At 40.9% G+C, this 22665-nt stretch overlaps 1 protein-coding gene across 1 annotated transcript in view; it reads right to left on the reverse strand.

The window, feature by feature from the left end:
- Positions 1 to 17420: 17420 nt before the first annotated feature.
- Positions 17421 to 22665, reverse strand: part of NFX1 (nuclear transcription factor, X-box binding 1) — a 72270-nt gene continuing 67025 nt past the window's right edge. Inside the window, exon 24 of the mRNA XM_075585971.1 lies at positions 17421 to 21467. Within this exon, the coding sequence (XP_075442086.1) occupies positions 21392 to 21467 (76 nt within the window). The 3' untranslated portion in view covers positions 17421 to 21391. The remainder of the gene's footprint in view (positions 21468 to 22665) is intronic.

Here is a 22665-nt window from a genome sequence, read left to right on the forward strand (position 1 = left end):
CTTAAAAACAAATTAGCACCTAGTGCATTACCAAAAGTCATAAAAGAAGGAAATAGATGGCTATCTCAAGCAAAGGGTTTCTTTGGTTGTACTACATGTATGGCGTCTAAATATAGAACTGACGATAAATTTGGGTTTATGTCACATGTTTCCAAAAAGAAATTCCAAATAAAACAATTTATCACATGTAAGACAGATTACGTCATATATCTCATACAGTGCCCATGCGAGCTACAATATGTAGGCCAAACCACCCGGCCTGTAAGGACACGTATTCTTGAACACATTGGTAATGTTAGAAGAGGCATTACTACTCATCTATTATCTAATCATTTCATTCTTAAACATAAGGGTGATACATCGGGCCTGAGGTTCACAGTGTTAGAACATGTGCTGCTCCATTGATGGGGTGGAGATAGAAATGTTGCACTGAAAAAGAGAGAGAGTTTTGGGATTTTCTCTCTGAGGCTTAAATGTGGATTTTGAGTTGAGTGCTTTCCTCTAAATTTTTGGAAATATTTGTTCATTGAACATCTGTTTTTAATATCTGTTCTGTATATGGCACATGATTTGTGCCTTAGATGTACACTGTACCTATATGTTGACAGAAGATAATTTAGTGCACATACTTTATTGCCATATGTCTTTAGATATGAATTATGATTAAATGTGGTTCTTATGTTGTTTCTTCACTAATTTTTTCTATCTCATATTTCCGAAATCGTCGTCCCTCACATTTTGCAAGAGCCAATGAGATTAGGGATAGTGAGAGCTATACGATTTATGTGATGTTTTATTGCTTATTATATGTATTTTTCTTTTTGTAGGACTTTATGATTCTTTCCTTATGATTGTAAAGGAGGATGTTTTTATTAGTATTTTTATTTGTTTTAATATAAATGTATAAAGTTTCTAATATATAATGTGTTATTGTAAAGGTAACACGTAATTTCTATGCTAATGAGGTATCAAGTCTATTTGCCCATTGGTTAGGGATGTTTTTACCTGTTGACCTATAGTAGGAGAGGTTATTGGTAGATTAGGGGGTATATAAGGACCCTTCTAACAGGTCACTGCTACTGCTGACGAAGCCGTCACTTAGAATGGCGAAATGCGTAGAGCGTGACCCTCAGCCTACGATTGAGAGAGAGACTGCTGGGAATTCCGTGACGTCACCATCAACCGGCCGAAACACCGGAAGTGACGTATCGGCCCCTGGCAGAGACGCAGAACGGAGGCTTGCAGCAGCGACGGTGGTGTGTTGTGACTCTGAGATCGCTACTCAGCTACCATCTTCACCTCACCTTCCATGCTGTTATTCCTTTTGGATCTTGTAAGCCTCCAATTTTATTGTTTTGGATAAATCGTGTGTTACCATTTTACTTTGGCTTTGTGTTTCTCTCTTTTGAGATTGTACTACCTCCTAACTGCTCCAGCCTGTGACCATCCACCTTAATTGGATAACTGCATATTTATTTCTAGCACTTTGTGAGTGTTCTCTTGGAAGCTTTCTACAAATTGTGTTTTGTTTAGACAATATTGCACTATGTAGTCTTTATTCTTTTTTAAGATATCATCGCTCCCCTGGTTCTTCTTTGCCCACCGTTTAGTACCAAAACGGCCTACAATTAATAATGGCATGCTTAGTAATTAATTATTCAAAACAATTTAATGGTTTTAACTATATATATATATATATATATATATATATATATATATATATATATATACACACACACACACAATTGTGTGTGTGTTATTTACATTGTATACATGAGATCTCATATTACATGAGAAAATAATAAAATAATATTTGGGTTATTTTAATATGTTAACAGTAGATCTGCTAAGTAAAATTATGCATCAAAAATATCTGGCAGAATAATTTGTGTTAATACATGGGTTTCTCCTGTATATGGCTCATCATACTATGAAAACGGTGATTCTAAGGTGAAGATATTGTATATAGCAGTTATATATAATGTGGTATGGGTTACTCCTTATGTACCTGACTAATAGCAACCCGGGTGTTTACAGTCTACAAACTCTTGATTAAATTCTTCATGTCAAGAGGATTCCGCAACACAGGCCTCTCCTAATATTATAAGGGTAATTCCTGTCTCCTAATATCTACTTTAATCTTTGAATCAGCTTTCCCTGGGTGGCAAAATAATTCACTATATTCTAATTGTTTTATACTGTATTAACTCCCTTCTTCAGAGTGGGTTGGTTCAGGCTTCCATTACATTTTTATCCATATGCATTCTAGGATTTGTATTCCTGCTTTTATACATGCAAAGAACAGAACTTAAAAGGAAGGATGCGTTTAGTAATTAAGATTAGTAATTGTATTGGGTTGATGCTACCTGAGATTTGGAATAACTACACAAGAATATACCAAGGCACAGATCAGCAAAGTTCCGTTATTGACTTAATGCGATAACTTAAGTACGCACATTATTAAGTGCTAACGTGTATCTTTAAAGCAACGCTCAAACTGCTGGGATCATTGGTAACAAATTAACACAAACAGGAAAGTGTTGCAAAGATCTTGCACTGCTGGGGAGGTGGGCTAAAGCCTGTTATAGAAATCAAAGGATGCTCAGTACAGGCATACCCCGGTTTAAGGACACTCACTTTAAGTACACTCGCGAGTAAGTACATATCGCTCAATAGGCAAAAGGCAGCTCACGCATGCGCCTGTCATCACGTCCTGAACAGCAATACCGGCTCCCTACCTGTACCGAAGCTGTGCGCAAGCGGGGAGACTATATAGCCTGTTACACATGCGTTATTTACATCAGTTATGCACGTATATGATGATTGCAGTACAGTACAAGCATCGATAATTGGGAGAAAGGTAGGGCTTCACTTTAAGTACATTTTCGCTTTACATACATGCTCCGGTCCCATTGCGTATGTTAATGCGGGGTATGCCTGTATATTAAAACTCATTACAAATGCCATTAAGCAAAGTATTGTGTACTGTACGTAGCTGCACTTCTGCATTTCTCTTCCCACTGAATTCCATTTGTGTATACAGTACCTACCCTTCACATCTGCATATCTCCACACACCCTGGTTCCATAGAGAATATTTGGAATTCAGTGTCCATGCTACTTACTGTAATATGACTACTGATTACATGGTTAACCTTACAACTTTTTAGCTGCGATTTAACACTTGGCAAAACAGTTGTTTATTTCCATTTAGAAATGGCTATATTAATATTTGTTTTTGAGATTTGATTGATGTAACTACAACATAATCTTGTATTATTCCACGGTGTAAAAAAATATAAAATAAAACTTGTTTTGTTTATTTCTTGATGGAAATAACAGATTGTATGGGGTTTGGGTCATTGGATGGTTATCCTTGATAGGGTGGTTATCAAGGAACTGTCGTTTCCCACATTTAACTTTGTCCATTATAATTATATTGATATCATAAAGACTTTCAGCTCCTTAAACTGATTATTACTTACCAAGCGAAGTAGACAAGGTGGGCATCACACAGCATGGTCACAGGGTTACAGCTGCAGGACTGGCCTTAAGCTTTGTGGAGCCCAAGGCGGCACACTGGCAGCGGGCTCCCCCCCCCCCATAAAAAAAAAAGTTAAGGGACTTACCTTGCCAACCACCAGTGTAATATGATGTCACGTTGCCATGTTAATGCACGGCATGATGTCACGTTGCCACAGAAATGCATCATCATAGGACATCGGTCACCATGGCAACACAACACTACAAGAGGTGGCCTGCTCTGGAAAAGGTAAGAATCCTCTCGTAGAGCACGCGCACACCACCCTCTCCTCCCCCACACATGCATCTCTATTGGTCCGGGATCCCCTCGCTCCCTCCTGATGTCGGCACTGGGATTCTTCCGATCGGAGGTGGCAGCTCCAGTCTTCTGAAGGGTGGAAGTTGGATCCCAGCACTGACGAGATGAGGAAGCATGGGGGCCCCCCCAAAGGTATAGGGCTTTAGAGAACAACCTTGCCTAAAGGCCGGCCCTGGGTCACAGGTACCTGATACTTTGATGTTTGTTGGTGGTTTAGTTCACACTTCTAGAGATAATACCCAGAGTAGCTGAGAGTGTGAGTTCTAATCCTGTTGGGTTTGACACAAAGTACACCATTTCAGTCACTTGGTGCCTTATGGGACACGACACGACACAACACAACATACAAAGGCAGCCACCGGTATTCTACAACATCTCGAGAAAAAATACGAGATTCCCATCAAATACCTCACGACTTTACTGCGGCCAGACTTAATGGCCCATCAGTATAACACAGCGGGGGTTCCTGCGTTCGAATGGGACTCCCGCTGTGTGAATCCTACCGGGTTTCAGGTGTCTGTAAGAGACGCGCCACCAGAGAGACTGAACCACACACCCTGAGCCAAGTACCCCCTTCACTCACCACCTCGGCCCCCAATAAACCGGGCAGTCTGCCTTAACCCCTTCATTGCCTTAGCGGTTAGTTTATTAGATAAATTAGGCTTGTGATTACAAAAAAATAAACAAGTATATATATGTATATTTTAAATAAAAATTAGGCTTGTGATTAAAAAAAAACATGTTTTCGTTATCCTCTTCTGCCATAGGCCAATCTTATTCACTTGGAATAACGTGCAGCGCCCGCCTCCCATAAAGTATCAGTGAGTTCCACCACTAGATGTGTCAGCTTCTCTGGGATCTCTCACACTCTGCAACACTCACTTTATCATTATTTTACATGTTTTAAAGAAATGAAAAAAAAAATCTTTAAAATGTATTTGTCAAATCATAAGGTTAAACAACACACTTTGAAGGAAAAGTCGATTTTTTATCCAACTTTTGTAAAGGGTCCATACCTTACACTTTTTGAGAATCTAGTTATTAGAGACTTGAGAGTACTAGCCCAGGGCTTTTCCTTTTCTCAGCTAAGAAGTGATAATTTAAACAAAGGAGAACGTGCTGCCATTAAATCCCTACAGGACAATGACAATTTGGTAATCAAGTATGCGGACAAAGGGGGCGCCGTGGTGGTTCAGAGTAGGACTGACTATCTCAAGGAGGCGTTTCGCCAACTTGGTGATGTGTCCTCCTACTCTGGACTACCGCGGGATCCCACAGAACATTTTTTAAAAGAATTGTTAGATCTGGTAGATTTGGGAACAGCCACTTATGTGTTTATTTATAATCAACCTGAAACCTGTTATTCCCATCTACCACCATCTCCCAAAGATCCATAAGACGTTGGTCGAACCTCCTGGTCGACCGATAGTCTCGAGCATTGGATCTTTGGGAGATGGTTTATCAAGATATGTTAACGCTTATTTGCAGCCCTTTGTGAGACAACTGCCATCCTTCATCTTGGATTCAGGCGATTTGTTGACAAAAATGAAGGAAATTGAATGGAATCAGGAATTCTTGTGGGTAACCATGGATGTGGTCTCCCTGTACTCAATTATACGCCATGACCTGGGCATGACGGCTGTCCGCCATTTTATAGAATGTCCCGGTAGCTCATTACCAATGACCACATTTATTATGGAAGCTATACTTTTCCTCTTAACACACAATTATTTTCTTTTTGAGCACAAATTTTATCTGCAACTACGGGGTACGGCAATGGGGACGAGCTTCGCCCCCTCCTATGCCAATCTTTTCATGGGGTGGTGGGAAAACAACTTTATCTTTAATAGCACTAACACCTTTAGGCACAATATCATTTTCTTTAAACGTTTCATAGATGATCTCATTTTTATTTGGCACGGGAGCACAGATAGTTTATTAGCATTTTTTGAGTATGTAAATAATAACACTTTAGATGTTCACTTTACTATAAATTATCATGCACATCACATAAGCTACCTGGACATTCTGTTTTATATTGACCTAGAAAGAAAAATTCAGACAGATGTTTATAAAAAAATCAATTCAAGGAACTCATTTTTGAGGGCGGACAGCTGTCACCCCAGGTCTGTTATCAGGGGCATACCTAAGGGTCAGTACCTCAGACTGAGGAGGAACTGCTCTACAATGAGTGACTTCCTCGCGCAGTCTGAGGCGCTGACGAATAGATTTGTTGAAAGAGGTTATGACAGGGAGACCCTCCAATTAACCCTACAGGAAGTGGTGGGGACTGATAGAGAAACACTGTTACCCCATAGCTCCAGGATGAGGGATACCAGGAAAATGAATAAACATTCACAGGGGCTTGAGAAAAAATGCCCAATTTTTATATCCCAATATAACAAATCTAGTAATCAGATAAAAGACATTGTAAACAAACATTGGAACTTATTACAAATGGATCCTATTCTATGTGAATATACTAAGCAAGCTCCAAGGCATGTTTACAGACGTGCCAAAACATTGGCTGCATTTATCTCACCGAGTGTCATCTCCACCCCCGTGGGCAATCCTGATCGCTTTCTGACCAAGGGATCCTTTAGGTGTAATCAATGCAACATGTGTAAATTTATGAGGCCATCCAGACATGTCTTTTCCCACAGTCCGCATAAGCAGCACAATATTAATAGTTTCATTAATTGTAACACCAATATGGTAGTGTATCTGATCACTTGCGGCTGTGGGAAGGGATATGTGGGTCGGACCACAAGAGCCCTAAAAATAAGAATGCAGGAGCACTGCAGATTGATACGTAAGAAAGACCTAGAACATCCGGTGTCAAAGCACTTCACAGAATGTGATAAGGGTGGCATCAGAAATTTCTCGTTTGTGGGAATTGAGAAAATATCAAAAAAGGAGAGAGGGGGAGATATTGTTAATACCTTAAACTGTAGAGAGTCCTTTTGGATATTTACGTTGAGAACGAGATTTCCTGAAGGTATAAATGTGGAGTGGACCATAAACCACTTTTTGAGATAATGGTATCTTTACTATCATTGTCATGACAATATGACTCTTTTTGATTAAAACCTTCCCCTAAACCTCCTGGAAACTTCCCCATGCCATTTCTGTCAACGTACCAGATTAATGGACAATACATTGAGTTATAATATGATATAAAATTGTTGTTATATATTTAGCTGCCAATCTCGGGTCACTATGGCCACTGATCAATTTACTGATGTGATGAATATTGTTATACCACAAACAATGTGTAATATGTAACCTCCTTAAGGCACCCCACAAGACGAAATGTAGAATCCAAAAAATATAGTTGTTTACATTATTCATGATCTCACTGTCATCACAAGGATGCTCATTTGTTTTTACACGAACTTATTGTTTTTATTTATGTTTGTTATGTACATATATATTTTTTAACTAATAAAATTGTATGTTTTGATTTTTGTAAAATGGCTGCCCAGTTTCGCTATATAATCTCTTTTCACACACAAATTACCTTTGAATCATTAGATTTCATAGTATTATTGTACTTTAATAAATTTATGAACATAGAACAATATATATGATTTCATGGTTTTGTATACATTTTGTCAACAATTATGTTTGATAAATGTGGTATCTTTATTATTTATTTATTTTTTTTATATTTTTTTTATTTTTCTTTAATATGTATGTGATCACAGACATGGGGGACTGGCACTGTGCTTCATATTCAGCCTTCTCCGGTGACTTTCAGGATGATAGGCTGGCTGAGGTGGAGATATCTGGGCTCCCATTGTATGTGGTCATAGTGGGTTGAATATGGCATTAAGCACACAAATTCTTTGAGTAACATACAGTTTAGATGCCATTAATAGACTCTTGCAATGTTTTCCCCACAAGCAGGCACGCAGAGCCAGGATGGGGGCGGATGCAGTTTCTCACACGTCTCTCCTCCCTGTTTGGCACTCCCCTGGAGGCGTTCCTTAGCAGTGGTGGGGAGTTGGTGTGAAGACTGGTACCTCCCCCGTTTAGAGCCGCGATGCGCATGCGCGGGTCAGTCAGTTCCCATTGGATATGACGCGATCGTGACGTCACCAAATATCGCGAGATTTGGCAGCCATTGTTATTAAAACGCTTTTTACACAGTGCAAAAACACTTCTTGATAAAGTGCTATGCACGAAACGCGTAGAAGGGCTGCATCCCTTGATTTTATGATACCTCAATAAAGATTCTTCATTTTTGGCCAGACCTGTTCTTCCTTTGGATCGCGGTGCGCTACACCACTTTTCTGCACTTCTAAACAACACACAGCTTGAGGTTTTAAAGCAAAGATTGGTTATATAATCCCATTTTGGCAGCATTAGCTACACTGGCGACACACTTTATTCGAGCTCGGCTAGTCCCACGAATTCGGGTATACCCGGGTGTATTGAGGTTTGTGACTGTTTTCTGCCCGAGTGCATTGAGGTATTTTCCAGGCAGGGATTGAAGCATTTTATTCCCGCTGGCTGCAATACTGCACAGTATATATATATATATATATATATATATATATATATATATACTGCATTACAATTCATGAATTTATGCCATCTGGTAGACACGCGAAGCATTGCAGCCTATTAAATCCTAATCATTATCATTTAACAGATCAGCCGCCCATCAGCCAGGCATGAACCCAGGCTGGGAAGGCAAATGCAACGGGGCTTGTCAGAGGTGAGGAGCGGCGCATTCCAGGTATCTGCCAGGTATATACTGGGTATTTGCTCGAATAAAGTGTGTCGCAGCAGTAATACTCAAACTTTTTTGACTTTGGTTTTATTCTAAAGTTGGTGTCAAGGTTGATCCTTTTAGACAAAATTACAAAACTTTATAATTTTTTCATCTGTTGTGAATGTACAGTGTATGCCAAGTTGGCGAAACCATGAATATATTGCCCATCTCGAACTACCACCACCAATGAAATACTCACTAACCCATCTTTTGGTGCACTTTAACCTCACTTCAGTGCTACCACAGCCCATATGCCTAGGCCCATATGCATAGTTGGTTTATACACCAAACAATGCATTGCATTTTTTTTTATTATTGATCATATGGTAATATATAAATGTAGAAATAATATTTATTTTTCTATTCCTTTACTCCAAGTTATGTGCACATCATGCCCAACTTAATGTATTTGAAAGTAACTGGTGATGTAAAATTAGGCGACAACCTGGTTGGTAACCCGGCCAATGCTCGTCTAAATTGGTTTTCGAACATAATTTATTTACAGAGTTACTCCTGTTTCAGTGCTGTTTCACATCCTTAGTAGAGATGGGGCACATTTTTGGGGTGGGTTTGAATCGGTCGGTTCCTTTGGTCCGCGATTAGTCTTTTCTGGATTTTTTTTTTTTATCACGACAGTACAATCCGCGTATTGGGTTGGTTAAATCCAGCAGCGGATTGTATCCAATGACGGTTTTGGATTAATCTGCACGGATTTAAACGGGAACAATCCACTGACAGATTTTACACTACGGAACGGATTTTGAATGGAAAGCTCTGGAAATTCCGCTACACAGATTGTGACAGTTTCGCCGTCTCTACTCCCGAGGTAAAGTATGGCTACTCACACTCCAGCACAGGCAAGAACATTGAGCTCATATATACGTACTTTACGTACAATGTTAACTATAAAAAAACAGATGGCGCTGCTGCCACTGTATGTACAGTACTGTACACTAGATCTTTATTTATATAGCACCCATAGCTGTACTTCACACTTTACAAGAGAGACAATACAATACAGGGAACTATAATGCAATAACTGCAACAAATAAAATCAGACAATAGGAGAGGAAATCCCTGCCCTGGAGATTTTATAATCTAATGAGTATGGTGGGAAATTTACAGAGACAGCACGTGAAGGAATAAGTGCAGTAGAGGGCAGTCCTTGGTAGAAGTGACTGTGGGTGTGGGACAGTAGCCATGAGCTTAGGTCAGGGATCTGCAATCTTTCCAGGAAGAAGAGCCATTTTATAAAAAATGTATTTGTCCAAAATATTCCGAGAGCCGCAACACATGCATGAATATTACACCCCCACAAACACATATATATATATATATATATATATATATATATATATATATATATATATATATATATACACTGTATACACACTAATAGGCACGGCTCGACAAACTAGGGGAAAAAAAAAAAAAACATTCACCCCCCCCGCCCCCCAAAAACGTCCTCTCACGACTCTTACCTGCGGCGGGGTCTGGCGATCTCCGTCTTTTCCCCTGTAGGTCCTGAAAAAATGACCGCGCACCGCCAAATGATGTCGCGTTGCCATGGCAACGCAGCGTCATTTGACAAAGCGCTGCCATTTTTTCAGGACCTGCAGGGGAAATAGTAGTTTGCAGGGGAGAAGACAGAAATCGCCGCACCCTGCCGCAGGTAAGCACGCGACAGTGGCCAAAATGCACTCACCCGTGGCATTCAGGCAAGTCCATTTGTCGAGCCCTGCTAATAGGTATATATTGTATAAGTATTAACATATGACAAACTTCTTTTATCCTTTCCCTAATTCTGATTAAAGTATGTGGGGGAATAAAATGCATCTTACAATAAGTCCCATTATTTTGTTTTTTTCCCTCAGTTTTTCTGTTCAAAACAGTCTGTAACACACACACACACACACACACACACACACACACACACACACACACACACACACACACACACACACACACACACACACACACACACACACACACACACACACACACACACACACACACACACACACACACACACACTTTGGGCTTGGCTCTCCCACTGTCCTGGGTTGCTTCTTTCCCTCAATGTGAGGGGGGGTTTGCTGGTGGCTGGGAGGAGGGGGGGTTGCCCCTCTCCAGCTGCTGCGCCTCTCACTGTGCTGCGAGGGGTATGCCTCCTCATTGTCCCACGCCGGGCCGCTCTGTGACGTCATCTTCTGGTGCATGGCGGTATCAGAGAGACCCGGCGTGGGACAGTGCAGGTGGCAGCCCAGCAGGTGGGGAGATGCCGGGCGGCAAATAGAGGCCCAACCAGCACCGGGCCTGAGTCCCCCGCAGAGCACAGTGAGAGGCAGCAGCTGGGGAGCGGCAACCTGTGATAGCCGCATTTAAGTGCGGGATGAGCCGAATGCGGTTCGGAAGCCGCAGGTTGCTAACCCCTGGTCTAGGCTATTGGAGCACTTCATTTAAGAGTTGAGTTTTAAGGTTTGTCTTAAAAGTGGGAAGAGAAGCTGCTTGGTGTATACTGAGTGTGCTAATGAGTTCCACAGGTAAGGAATAACAATGATGTATTGAATTTAAATTGGGTGCAAGAAAAAAAAGAGGTGACAAAATATAATCTAAAATGTACTCTGAACAGGGAGACATTTGATAATCAAAGTGGGACAACTCAAGTTTCTGATTAAACAATTCAGCAACTGTGTTGCATTAAAAAGTAAAAAAAACGGTAGCAGCACAATTGTTTCTCTCCTAACCACATTGACTCAGTCACTCGAGGTGAGGGCTTCACGTCTGTTTGCATCCCTGCTTGGCAGTCGGGGCCATGCGATCGATAACCCAAGAAGTCATGTGCTCGAGATCCCGGGGGCCGCTGGTCTTCAAGCTTAGTGCAGGGAATGGGCATATGGTATGGTGCGCACAAAGCTCCAGAATTCTAAAGTGACCAAAAGGTCATTTTTAAAAGGACAGGGACAGGGAGGAGATTACATTTTGGACTAAGAAAGGACAGATATGGAGAGTAGAGCAGGATGACAAACAACAAAAAGAAAGCCAGGGGAAAAGCAACGTAGAAAGTCCACTAGACACATTGGTGAATTTATACTTTCCTTAAATAGAATGAGTGTCCTTGTCATGGGAGAGGGGGTTTGGCTCGGTATTAAAGGGGTTACACCCCATTTGGCCACCCCCTGCTCTCACTTGGGAGGCAAGGGGTTAACTGGACTGCGGTCCAGTAATGTGTTTTTACCCTGCTTCAGTACCAAATTGTGTATTCCCCTGTAAATGTTTATTGTTCCCATTCCAGTGTCTGCACTAACACATACAGTGGGATTAATGCGGGAGGGAAAGCGTTAATAGTTAAGGAGTGATTATAGCCCTTTGTTCCATTTTCCCGCCTTTGCAGGCTCCATTTTGCAGTTTCTCCATAGGTCGCCATTGGGGCTCAATACAACCCTATGGAGATTCCGGCGATTTGGGCCCGTTTCCGTAGAAGACCTGCAGGTGGCGCCCGAGAGGAGGAGCGGCGGCTCCCCATTGTAAGTCAATGGAGCCATTCATTTCAATGGGGATTCCTCGATGCCGACCTCCAGGAACGGGTTGGCAGCCATCCAAACCGCAGAAGTGGATACAATGTCTAAAAAAAGAGCTTTGATCACTCCCCGGTCAAGTTCAAATACAATTGGCGTGGGAAACTTAGGTTCTATGGCACTCAGGAATAAAATTATTTTTGCCCCTAGACCCTAGGAACCCACACACTCGACCACCACCGGGTCCGGGAATGAAGGACCCCCGTAAAGGGTCGCGCTCGCCACGAGGGTCGCGCCATTGACTAACGGGAGCGGAGGTCCCATTGAATCCTATGGCGGTGCCGGCCATATTGATTCTAAAGCAGGAAAGCCGCGTGGCTTTGAAACGGCTAAGTCCGAAAGTATAAAAAGTGTAAGCCCATATCTCCGGTTCTGTGAGGACCAGAGGGCTGGGATTTTGGTCACATGTAGTCACTGTTCTGGCATGACTGCATGGCCATTTCCAGCCCTCTCCAATCAACCAGACGGAGTATGGGCAAATGGGAAAATTGTGGTTTTCCCATTGACTTCAATGGCAGAGTTGCTCCATTGAAAGCCTATAGCGGCGGAGCCCATTGATTTCAATAGGAGAGTGAAACGCTTTGATTTCTTTTAGCTATAGCGGAGAATCCTGCATTAAATAGGGGATTTTAACTTGTTTTTTGTATCTCCGGTTCTGGGGGTCGTGGGAGGCTGAAACTTGGCCACTATGGCAAAGGTCTTCCGGCATGAGGACCTGGCAAATTTCAGCCCGCTCAGACCCACAGAACGGATTATTTTAATATGTGAAGATATTAAAGAAGGTATTGTATTTTGGGTCTGGTAGAAAAACCCAGAGCCCATGTGGTATGTTAATGCTCAGGGGGGAGACAAGTGGTCTACAATAAACCCGATCAAAGGCTCCCCCACAATGCTTGTGTATGCTATCACAAAGGGAAGCAGGACGTGGGTACTTTATGATAAGTGTTGTGTTTCACACCTTGGGACAAAGGCTTTCCTGTCCAGACCAGACTTTCAGACGCCAGTCTTGTGGGAGAGGGGCTAGGGAAATAAGCCCGATTAGAATAATATCCACCCAGTGGGCAGGTATTAATGGGCCTGTAAATGTGAGGTGGCAAGGAGGGATTGGGTGCAGATAATTGTCCTCCAATGACTTGCACTCAATGCCAGGGTATAGGAGTGGAACTCCATATAAACGAGTGTAAGCTCTATACTGCGTATCTTTTCGTGATGTCTTCATCTGAACCTGTATTGCTGAATGAATTGCCAATCCTGTAACCTGATTGCTTCATTGTCCAACACTTAAGTGCTATTTCTTGTCTGTTATTTGTACTATCTTGTGTGTTCACCTAAGGAATAAACTATATTTATTATATCTAAGTCGTGTTCAATTCAACCCAGATATTTTGGTGTATATTATACCCTGTTACTAGCTACAGTGACAGTCCTCCCCTCAAATTCTTATCTCACTGCCCTAAAGTCATGGGTAGGTTGCAACATCTGTTCAGGAAGAGGTACAGTGGCACTGGTTTAATCATACTGTGAAAGCTTGAAAAATATATCCAGCTTAAATGGAAAAGGTATTTGCCAATATGAAAATGAGGCTGGCATGGAAAGTAAGGCCTCAACAACCAAATATTGAATACACCGAAAAACACTAACCCTCATTCTCGGAGGCTGAAACATTCCTGGGATTGACAGTGTTCAGAAAGAAAGCATGAACACAGAGGGTGAAAGAATCCCCGTAGGTTAAACACAAGCTGTCATTCAAACCTAAATCTGGCTATCTACAACTGCCGAACGCTCTCTAGTGAAGCAGCACTGCATGACCTGGAACATGAACTTAAAAAGATTAAATGGGATGTTGTTGGCCTTAGTGAAGTCAGAAGAAAAGATGGACTCATTGAGCTCAAAAAGCAGACACATTTTATTATAGAGGTAGATAATGGAAGAATGGAGTAGGCTTCATCGTTAAAACAACATAGTGGAATATGAAAGCTCATCAGAAAGAGCCGCCAGCATCGTCATTCAGTTGACCAAGAGATGCAGGCTTCAAATGCTCCAACATCAAGTCATGCAGACAAAGAGGTGTAAGGCTATGGGCCCCGTCCTCCCTGCTGCACGCGCATCTGGCGGCACATGCAGAGACTACAGCCGTGATCAGCAGGCTGTAGGGGAGTGCGGCCATGACTGGGCATATCTACCCTGCCATTGGCTGCATGTCGACCACGTCGCAGCACGGGAACACAAATTCTCGTCTTCCCTGCCTGCGTACGCGTCACAGCGCTTTGCGTGCCCCCACACACTGGGGCTTGCCCCATAGAGCTGTACAGTAGTGCACACACCGCCATGACCACAGGGGGCTCAGCCTTAGACTTCTACCATGAAATCAACCAACATAACAACAAAGGAGATGATCTTCTGAAGATCGTTATGGGAGATTTCAATGCAAAGGTCGAGACTGGGTTTTCTTCTTTGTATGCGTTAGAGCCCCTTTTTTTTGGTCTGGCTGGTATTTTGGGGTATAGAAAGCAGCCTACAGCAGTTGATGAGTTGACTCATGTTTAGGAAAGAGCTGCTGTGTACCAAAAGGGGATTACCGGAGTGATGGCAACCAAGTTTGTCACAGCCATGAAATTATTATTTTTCTGCAATTTAAACAAAAGACAAAGTTTGAAAAAATAATAACTAGCGAGTCGCTGCAGAACGTTTTCATAAAGTCAGATCCACATCCTCACAACTTCTCAATTCTTCTGTGGTTTGTTTCTTCAATCATCTGTTTCTTGCCCAAGAAACAAAGTGGCAGCGAGCCCGAGCGCCGCACAACGAGCTTAGAGAGTGCAGGGGGGGGGGGGGGGGGGGGGGGGGGTGAATAAAAAGCCATTTATTGCCAAAATAGGAAGGGCAAAGTTACACTAACATGTTTCACGCCCCAGCACTGTCACGCTCTGGCTTCCTGACAATTTTTTTTCTTGCTCCTTATCTACTACGCCTGGCACACGGTATTTACACCCCACAGCTGAAGACAAGTGGACATTTTCCTTACCCTACATTGGACTACATTCAACGGAGGTCTATCTTTATGCGAGTAAATCTTTATTTTACTATGAACTTTTCTGATTGCCACATCATGGCTATGAGGTAATATTTGCGCTGGGATCTACTGTACATCGTTTCTGCCCTCTCTATATCAGGGGAGCGCAAACTTTTGCTGCTGCACCCGCCTTGTCTGCCCCGGTGCTCGCGCCCCCCACCTTGGAGACACATCACAGAGCGCCTCAATCACTGTAAGATCAGAATTGCAGAGGCCTCACGCAAACATTTAATACCGGCATTTAATACCTTGGGAAAGCGCGCAGGGCCTCTGCAACCGGTGCGTCACCTCCCCCCCCCCCCCCAAAAAAAAACTCTATTTAGTTCAAATCTTGTTAAGCGCTATCCTGTATATACTCTAAGAGTTTTCTGCCATATGGACACTTGATTAAGGGTGTAACTCATTAACCCATATTGTTATTGGAAAGAAAATTGGAAAGAAAATTAACTACAAGCATTTCTTTCAATTGTTTCCCATACCCCCAAAATAGAGCCCCAGTTCTCCCTATCATAGGGGAACTCCTGTTTCTTTCCCAAGATGCCAGTTACATTGCACCTGGAAGTTTTTTTTAAATGTTCTCACATATGGGTAGCTCTGATCTGTTGGCGCCTCGATAATTAAACAAACCTTGAATATATAGGTTCCAGAAAGTGCAAAGTGATAAACACAGCATGTTTTCTTGCCAATATGATACAGTGCTGAAGATGAAGGGCCCTATTAATATACTCCAATATATCCCTTCAGCAGTGCACAAAAAAAATTGCCTTTTCCCCTGAAAAATCTAAAGCAGTAGTCTTTCAATAGCAACCTATTCACAAACGGCTGCACAAAAAGCTAGACCATAAAAGAAATAGTGACAGCTCACTAAATGAGCCTCAAAAGCCATTTTGAAATGATTGCTGCATTCAGGAATATCCATTATGTGTTTGTGGATTGTGTTGAAGTCTTATTCCCACATACTGATTGTGTCTTACTACTAAAGATAAAAGGCATTCATTGTGCTAATGGAGTCATAATTGCCATTACAGTAAGGCAGGGGTGCTCAGCTTCACTCCTCAAGCCTCTCTCCCTCCCCCCAGAACAGGTTTTCAGGATAACCCTGCTGACCTGTTGGGGGAAGCTGGCTTGAGGACTTGAGTTGAGCACCCCTGCAGCAAGGCATGCTGGTCACCCTGGTTACCTGAAAGGAAAAAATAAGACAATTGATGGTGGATTGGGAGGGTACAATTGTAGGAGGCAGAAAGAGGGTGTGTGGGCAAGAACACTATTTGCATTGTCTTTTTCTACTTCATGTTTTAATGGACTCAAAAAAGGAGCAACATAACAAATGTTTTTATTTTTTACCCCCCCTCCCCTTTTCAATGAGCCAATTATGCTTTGTATGCCATGGTACTCCAGATACATGTATTAAAGGTTTGCCATGGCATATTATATCATTTAAAATGAGTACTGTAATAAAATAAAACCAGTACTTTATGCAAAAGGCTAATGATTTGAATACAGGACAAAGAATGCTTGGACATTGTAGAAATAGTCATGCATAAAATTACAAGCAGGTAGACACAAATTAGCAACAAAAGTTAAAAGGAAAGAATAACATTTATTTTATAATGGATGAGTGTATTATTTTTCTCAGCTGAATGTCGGCATTGAATGTTCAGATCTGATTGCTTCAATGTCTGTGTTACGGTTCTAAATGCCACCAACTAAAAGCAAACCCATACAGTAGGATGGCCTTCGAACATTTCCTGAATGTCACAAAGGCTGGCACTCGAGGGCCCTTCGATGTTCAGGAAACGTCATGTACCAAGCTTGTTGTCCAAAGGGAGATGGTGCTCAAGGCTCCATCACAGCCGTTCACTCCACACCACACTACCAAAAGTGGTCATGTGGTCGTGATCCTAGAAGACTAGCAGCACACTGGTGCCACGGTCTTCACGCACCCCAAGAGTACCTAGGAGACTCTACATATGTAAAAACTTGCTATTGGATGTATTGTACATAAACCCAAAGGTTTGAATTAGAAAAAAAAATGCGTCAATTTTCCTAGGAACTAATCACCAATAAAAAAAAACGTTATCCTCCACGTACAACACATACATTCTGCATTTAGCAAAGATGAAAGAGAAAAAAAAAGGCAAACACCGTATCATTTGAATGCTGGTCTTTATTACAGCTTGTTGGTAACCTGAGGTCACCAGTTGAAAAATATTTATGTCAAATATTTAGAAAGCTTTAACCCATTGTGTATAACAACAACCACCTCCCGCTTTACTTAACCCGGCATATTTAAGAAAAACCACCATGAGCGGACTTCACAGTAAACTTGCATGTCTATGCTTTGGGAAAACGACACACGTCGCCCAAACTGTACATAAAGCACTGCATATTTGGAGCACTTGCTCAGACAATAGACCACTAACATTGACACACTTAAGTTTTCACTGATCACTTGTGGCAATTATGCAAAGACTAACAGTACTTGGTTTGCACAAATTCTTCCCATGAAACCTCCTTCAACACATTCATTGGGTATTATCCATTAAACTGCGATAGTGCCCCAATTGGTACTATTGCAGTTTGATGAAGAACCCCTATTGTCTGCATTATATATAGGGATTGCAGTTGTGATTTATGTTCTTTCATACAATCTGTGTTTGTCGGCGTTTTAATTTTATTGGGGAAAAAAAAATCTGTTTATCACAGTTAACAATGGAAAAAAATGGACGCACATTTGAATTTGGTGTTTTATGGTGCCCATTTGGTTAGTTTTCATGCTCCCCTGTGATGCCTCTGCCTACCTGTGGAATATCTGCCACAAGAGGTGGAATTCAATAGGAAAGAATGCTTCATTTCCTGTGTTTATCCATTTTAATCGAAAGGTGCAAGATAGTCAGTTGGTGGTGTTTTTTCTGTTAAAACCCAAAATTGTAACAACCAATTATATGACAGAACTCAGTCCCCCCCCCCCCACCCGTACCATGTGTTGTGCAAGTTAAATAAGCACTGTTGCAAGATATTAGCTATATATCAGACAGTAAATGTGTTTGTATGCATCTTTGCTATACAGTACATAGAATATGCATCACTCACATCTATTGCCGACTTTGAATACATTGATAATTACTCTTCCGTGGGAACAAACTGCAGAGTGATTCTCTTGTCTGTGATTACTTATTACTGTTCTTGCTGCAGACACTGGAGCATTGCATTGTACATTTTTACAAAGGCTCGCAGCTTCCTCGGAAAGGAAGGTCGATTGAATTACAGAACCGAGGCAAAATCAGAAAAGGCAATCTGCATTGCAATCGCATTGGATTTTTTCTTTTTTTTAACATACGTTGGTCACAATTTTAGATGAGAAAATATTTCTGTTAAAATCGTGCAACCCCCCCCCCCCCCATAAAATTACAATCGAGTCAGGAAAAAAGGTGGAATAGTCTTAGTCAAAACATTTTCCTTGATGAAAGCCCAAGACCAACAGCAGTTAACTAGTGGTTTTCTTTAGTTTGTGTATTCGCTCACCTATTTGTCACGTAAAAGGCTCCTGCTCTTGGTACCCAGCTGCTCAACACGTGAATGGTGAAACAGATGGGTCACTTCCTGCGTGGCCACTTATATTCAACAATGACTAAAGAAAGTGTACGTAGGCTAGAGAAGCGTAGATATGGACAGTACAGTATTATACTAGGCTGTGTAAACCCTGCCATGTATATATGAAGTACTGCTGCTACAAATAATGTTGGTGTTGAAACCTTGTGATTGGGGACAAAGGACACATCCTGTCCACTAGTGACTGTTGTCCCAACAATCAAATGGAATGCCAGCACATAGAAAGCCTGGAATTCCCATATCACTCTTCAGAACACGTTTCAGATAGTGTCAATGATGCAGCTGCAGCCAGGGCCAAGGAAGTGTACACACTAAAACAGGAAGGACTTGTGAATAAAAGCAACAATATGGTATTTATTTTCTAAACAACAAAATACATGAAAAGTGGACCTAATATATTGTGTGCTGAGTTGCTCATGTTTGACTAAACAATATAAATGTTAGAAGACAAAAATGCCATTTTAGTGCAGTTGAAGAGATCGGCGGAGATCCCGCACTGGGGATTGTTAGTTGGAGTGGTTTTACCTTTTTCTTACATTTTGTTTTTACTTTGATTTTTTTTTTAACCAACTGGCATTTAATTTGACTGTGACACTTGATTCACTTAGAAAACAGAGATGTCTATAGCACGCCAAACTATTTCAAAGAGGGTGGGAGGTGTTCTTTCATTAATGAAAGGCAAAATAATCAATAAACAAGAAAATGGGATCCAAAAATCTTTACAGATGGCAATAAAAAAAATTAAAAAAATGCATGGGATACAAAAATCTTTACAATGGAGACATTTCAGGGCCTAAAAGCCCTTCATCTGGCCCGAAACATCACCATTCGTAAAGATTTGGGCATTATTATTATATTTAAAATCCTTTATTGATCTTTTGCCTTTTATTATAATTCAATAAAGTAACGCCCCCTTTTTAACAGATCTACTTTCTATGTTGAATATTTCTGCTGACTTGGGCTGTGGTCAGTTGCTCCACGTACAGCTAGCACACGTTCTTTTATATTATTAAGTTCCTGCCGTTTTCCGCAATATCCTTTGTATACAGTATACCTAATGCACTTTATTTACAGTCCAAGTGTATTAAGTGTCAAAGTATACAATAATAACCACATGCTTTTTACTTTGCATGTGCATTGTTCTAGAGACACTGGTGCTCTAAATTCTATTTTATTCTAGCATTTTCCCAGCAAGGTCTGCTAACACTGTTTCAGTTAGAAACAGTCCATTGTGATGTATTAAAACCTTCTCTTCAACTAAGGCCTACATCTCCTCTTAAGACACCGAACTGGTTTTTTTTGCCACCTTGCAATGGTTTATAGACGTATATGAGTAAAACCAATGGAACGGCACAATGAAAGGTTTGTGTTTCTGTTGGAGCTTGCTCTACTTGTTCACTGGTGACCTTGTAAAACATTTTTCACGAGGACTGGAAATAACATTTTGGACTGTCAGAACTTGCACATATACATTTGTAGTTTTGTGCGCCACTGCAAGCTTCTGGTTCATTTACATACGTAGCAGCACTGTTCCTTTAAGTGGCGAGTTCATTACACTTTGTATAAAAATGTAGCTCAGATTAATTGGCGGGCCAGGACCAGAACGTGCTGTACTTCTGTACAGATTGTTGAACACATGTAAAAAGAGTACGAGTTTAGAACTAAAGCAGTATTCCAAGCCTGAAAACGCCTAATGATATCAAAGATTAAGCTATTTAGGTCACTGGGTTGTCCAGGTAAAAAATAAATAGAATTAGCCAACATGCGCACACAGTATTTTATGGAATGAGATTCCGGTCGGAAACAAGTTTTTAGTAAAGACACAACAGACCCACTGCAAAGGCCTCAAATATAGAAGGTGTCAATTTAGTGAAATCTGAGCTCAAAACGGAATTGAACATTTAAATGGAAGATGGAGAAATGGAACATTTTGGGGGGAAAAACAGAGAAAAGAAAACAAAGGAGTAGGTGGTGTACTACCCATTAGGAATTGTGGGATAGCGGTAATTTGGACAGGTGTGCCTGCAAAATGTACGTCTCATGTTTGTACACAGCTGCAATTGACATTGAAGCATGAATATTTGTTAACTTATTTCTTATTTTAGACGATTAAATCTATTTTACCAACTGGGAACGCATTCTAAATTTGATCTGGACACCCCCCCCCCCAAAAAAAAACCTTTTGTATCCAAATTCAAGATGTATGATTAGTTAGGCACTGACATTTTTACATATATTGCATTGCTAAAAGTATAATCTTGCTTTTAAAAATGCCTTGTCCTCTAAATTCATGAGAAATATAGTCTGTACTTTTTAAATTGTCAGAGCCTATTTGTTTCCAAGCTCAGTCTACATTTCATGCGGATGATTCAGCAGTTCTCTCTCATTGTGCATTGCGGTAGCGGCTACCTAAAGCATGATGTGACCGTTTCACAGGGTTTTTTTTAGCCACAGAAGCATGTCAATACATCACACTTCGTTTCAGTCTCATCTACTTCATGTCTTGGGCTAGTCTTGGACATCAAAGTAATCTATTACTGGTTCTTCCCGCGTTGCCTTTTGTGCACTGCTGCTCCCCCCATTTCTGCAATGAAATCATGCATATAGGTATTATATCGGAGTCAACATAAGGCATATTTTATTAAATGAGTCAGTACCCTCGTATTAAGTCTATGGATATTATTTCATTGGTCTGTGTAACAAAATTTAAAGTGCTTGACATTAAAATATAAATAATAATAATAAAAACAATGATCAAATCACATATATCTGATACCATTAACTACAAGCAATGTACATTCAAAACTACCTGATCAATGAAGTGTGCGTTTTACCATTTGCTCTCTTTACAATGGATTTGACTTGGGTGCCGATAGTACTTCCTTCACTTATTGATACCGATGTAGAAAGCTTTAGTTTACCCAGCAATATGCACTATTTCTCAGGGTTTCCATAGGATTCAATGGCTGGGAACAGAATATCCCAACATATCCAACCATATGAGCAATAACCCCGGCTACATCTGCATTGTAATAGTTCCAGGTGGGACAGCACCTCGATATCACATCACGTTGTGACGATATACATAAGTAATGTCTGCGCTCTCAATTAGAGACTTCTTGCCTGGTTATATACAGCTTTATTTTCTTTTTTATTATTGTCATTACGTTATTAAAAAAATATATATATTTACTAGAAATCACACTGAAGTAAATACCTCCCTTCAAGTATGATTACACCTACTGGGCTTTAACCGTTAAACAGCTGTTGATTCTTTTGAGAATTTATAGGAATCTACGGATTTTGTTTGACTTTTAATCCTTTAAAATACATTTCCAGAAAAGGATTACTAACGTGAATCAACAAAAAGTCTCAATTTGGCACTGTGGGTATGCAGAGTAATTCGTTTAATAGACGTTCAAGCATTACATTTCCATGGATACATAAAATAAGTAATAGAAAAAGTGACTTCTCTCCCTGTTTAGGAGAGAATACCAGTTACAGGTGTATCCTGCCTCACTTCCACGGAGCTGTGGGAATAAATAAAAGCATCTTCCCACGACTCCGGGGAAGGCAAAAGCTGCACTTATCCCATCGGTTGGGCACCAAGGCAGTATTATACCTGTGCAATCCCTGGCTGTGAGGAAACCAAGTGGTACTACAACATGCATGCTGTTGGAAAAACGGAAATGAAAATGCGCTGTAGCCACTTTTCTGGAAATTGATCTTAAAATTAAAAATGAATGAACCACTGTAAGACTACTGCAATCCAAAAATGAATT

The sequence above is a fragment of the Ascaphus truei genome, chromosome 2, assembly GCF_040206685.1.
Source record: "Ascaphus truei isolate aAscTru1 chromosome 2, aAscTru1.hap1, whole genome shotgun sequence".
NCBI lineage: Eukaryota > Metazoa > Chordata > Amphibia > Anura > Ascaphidae > Ascaphus > Ascaphus truei.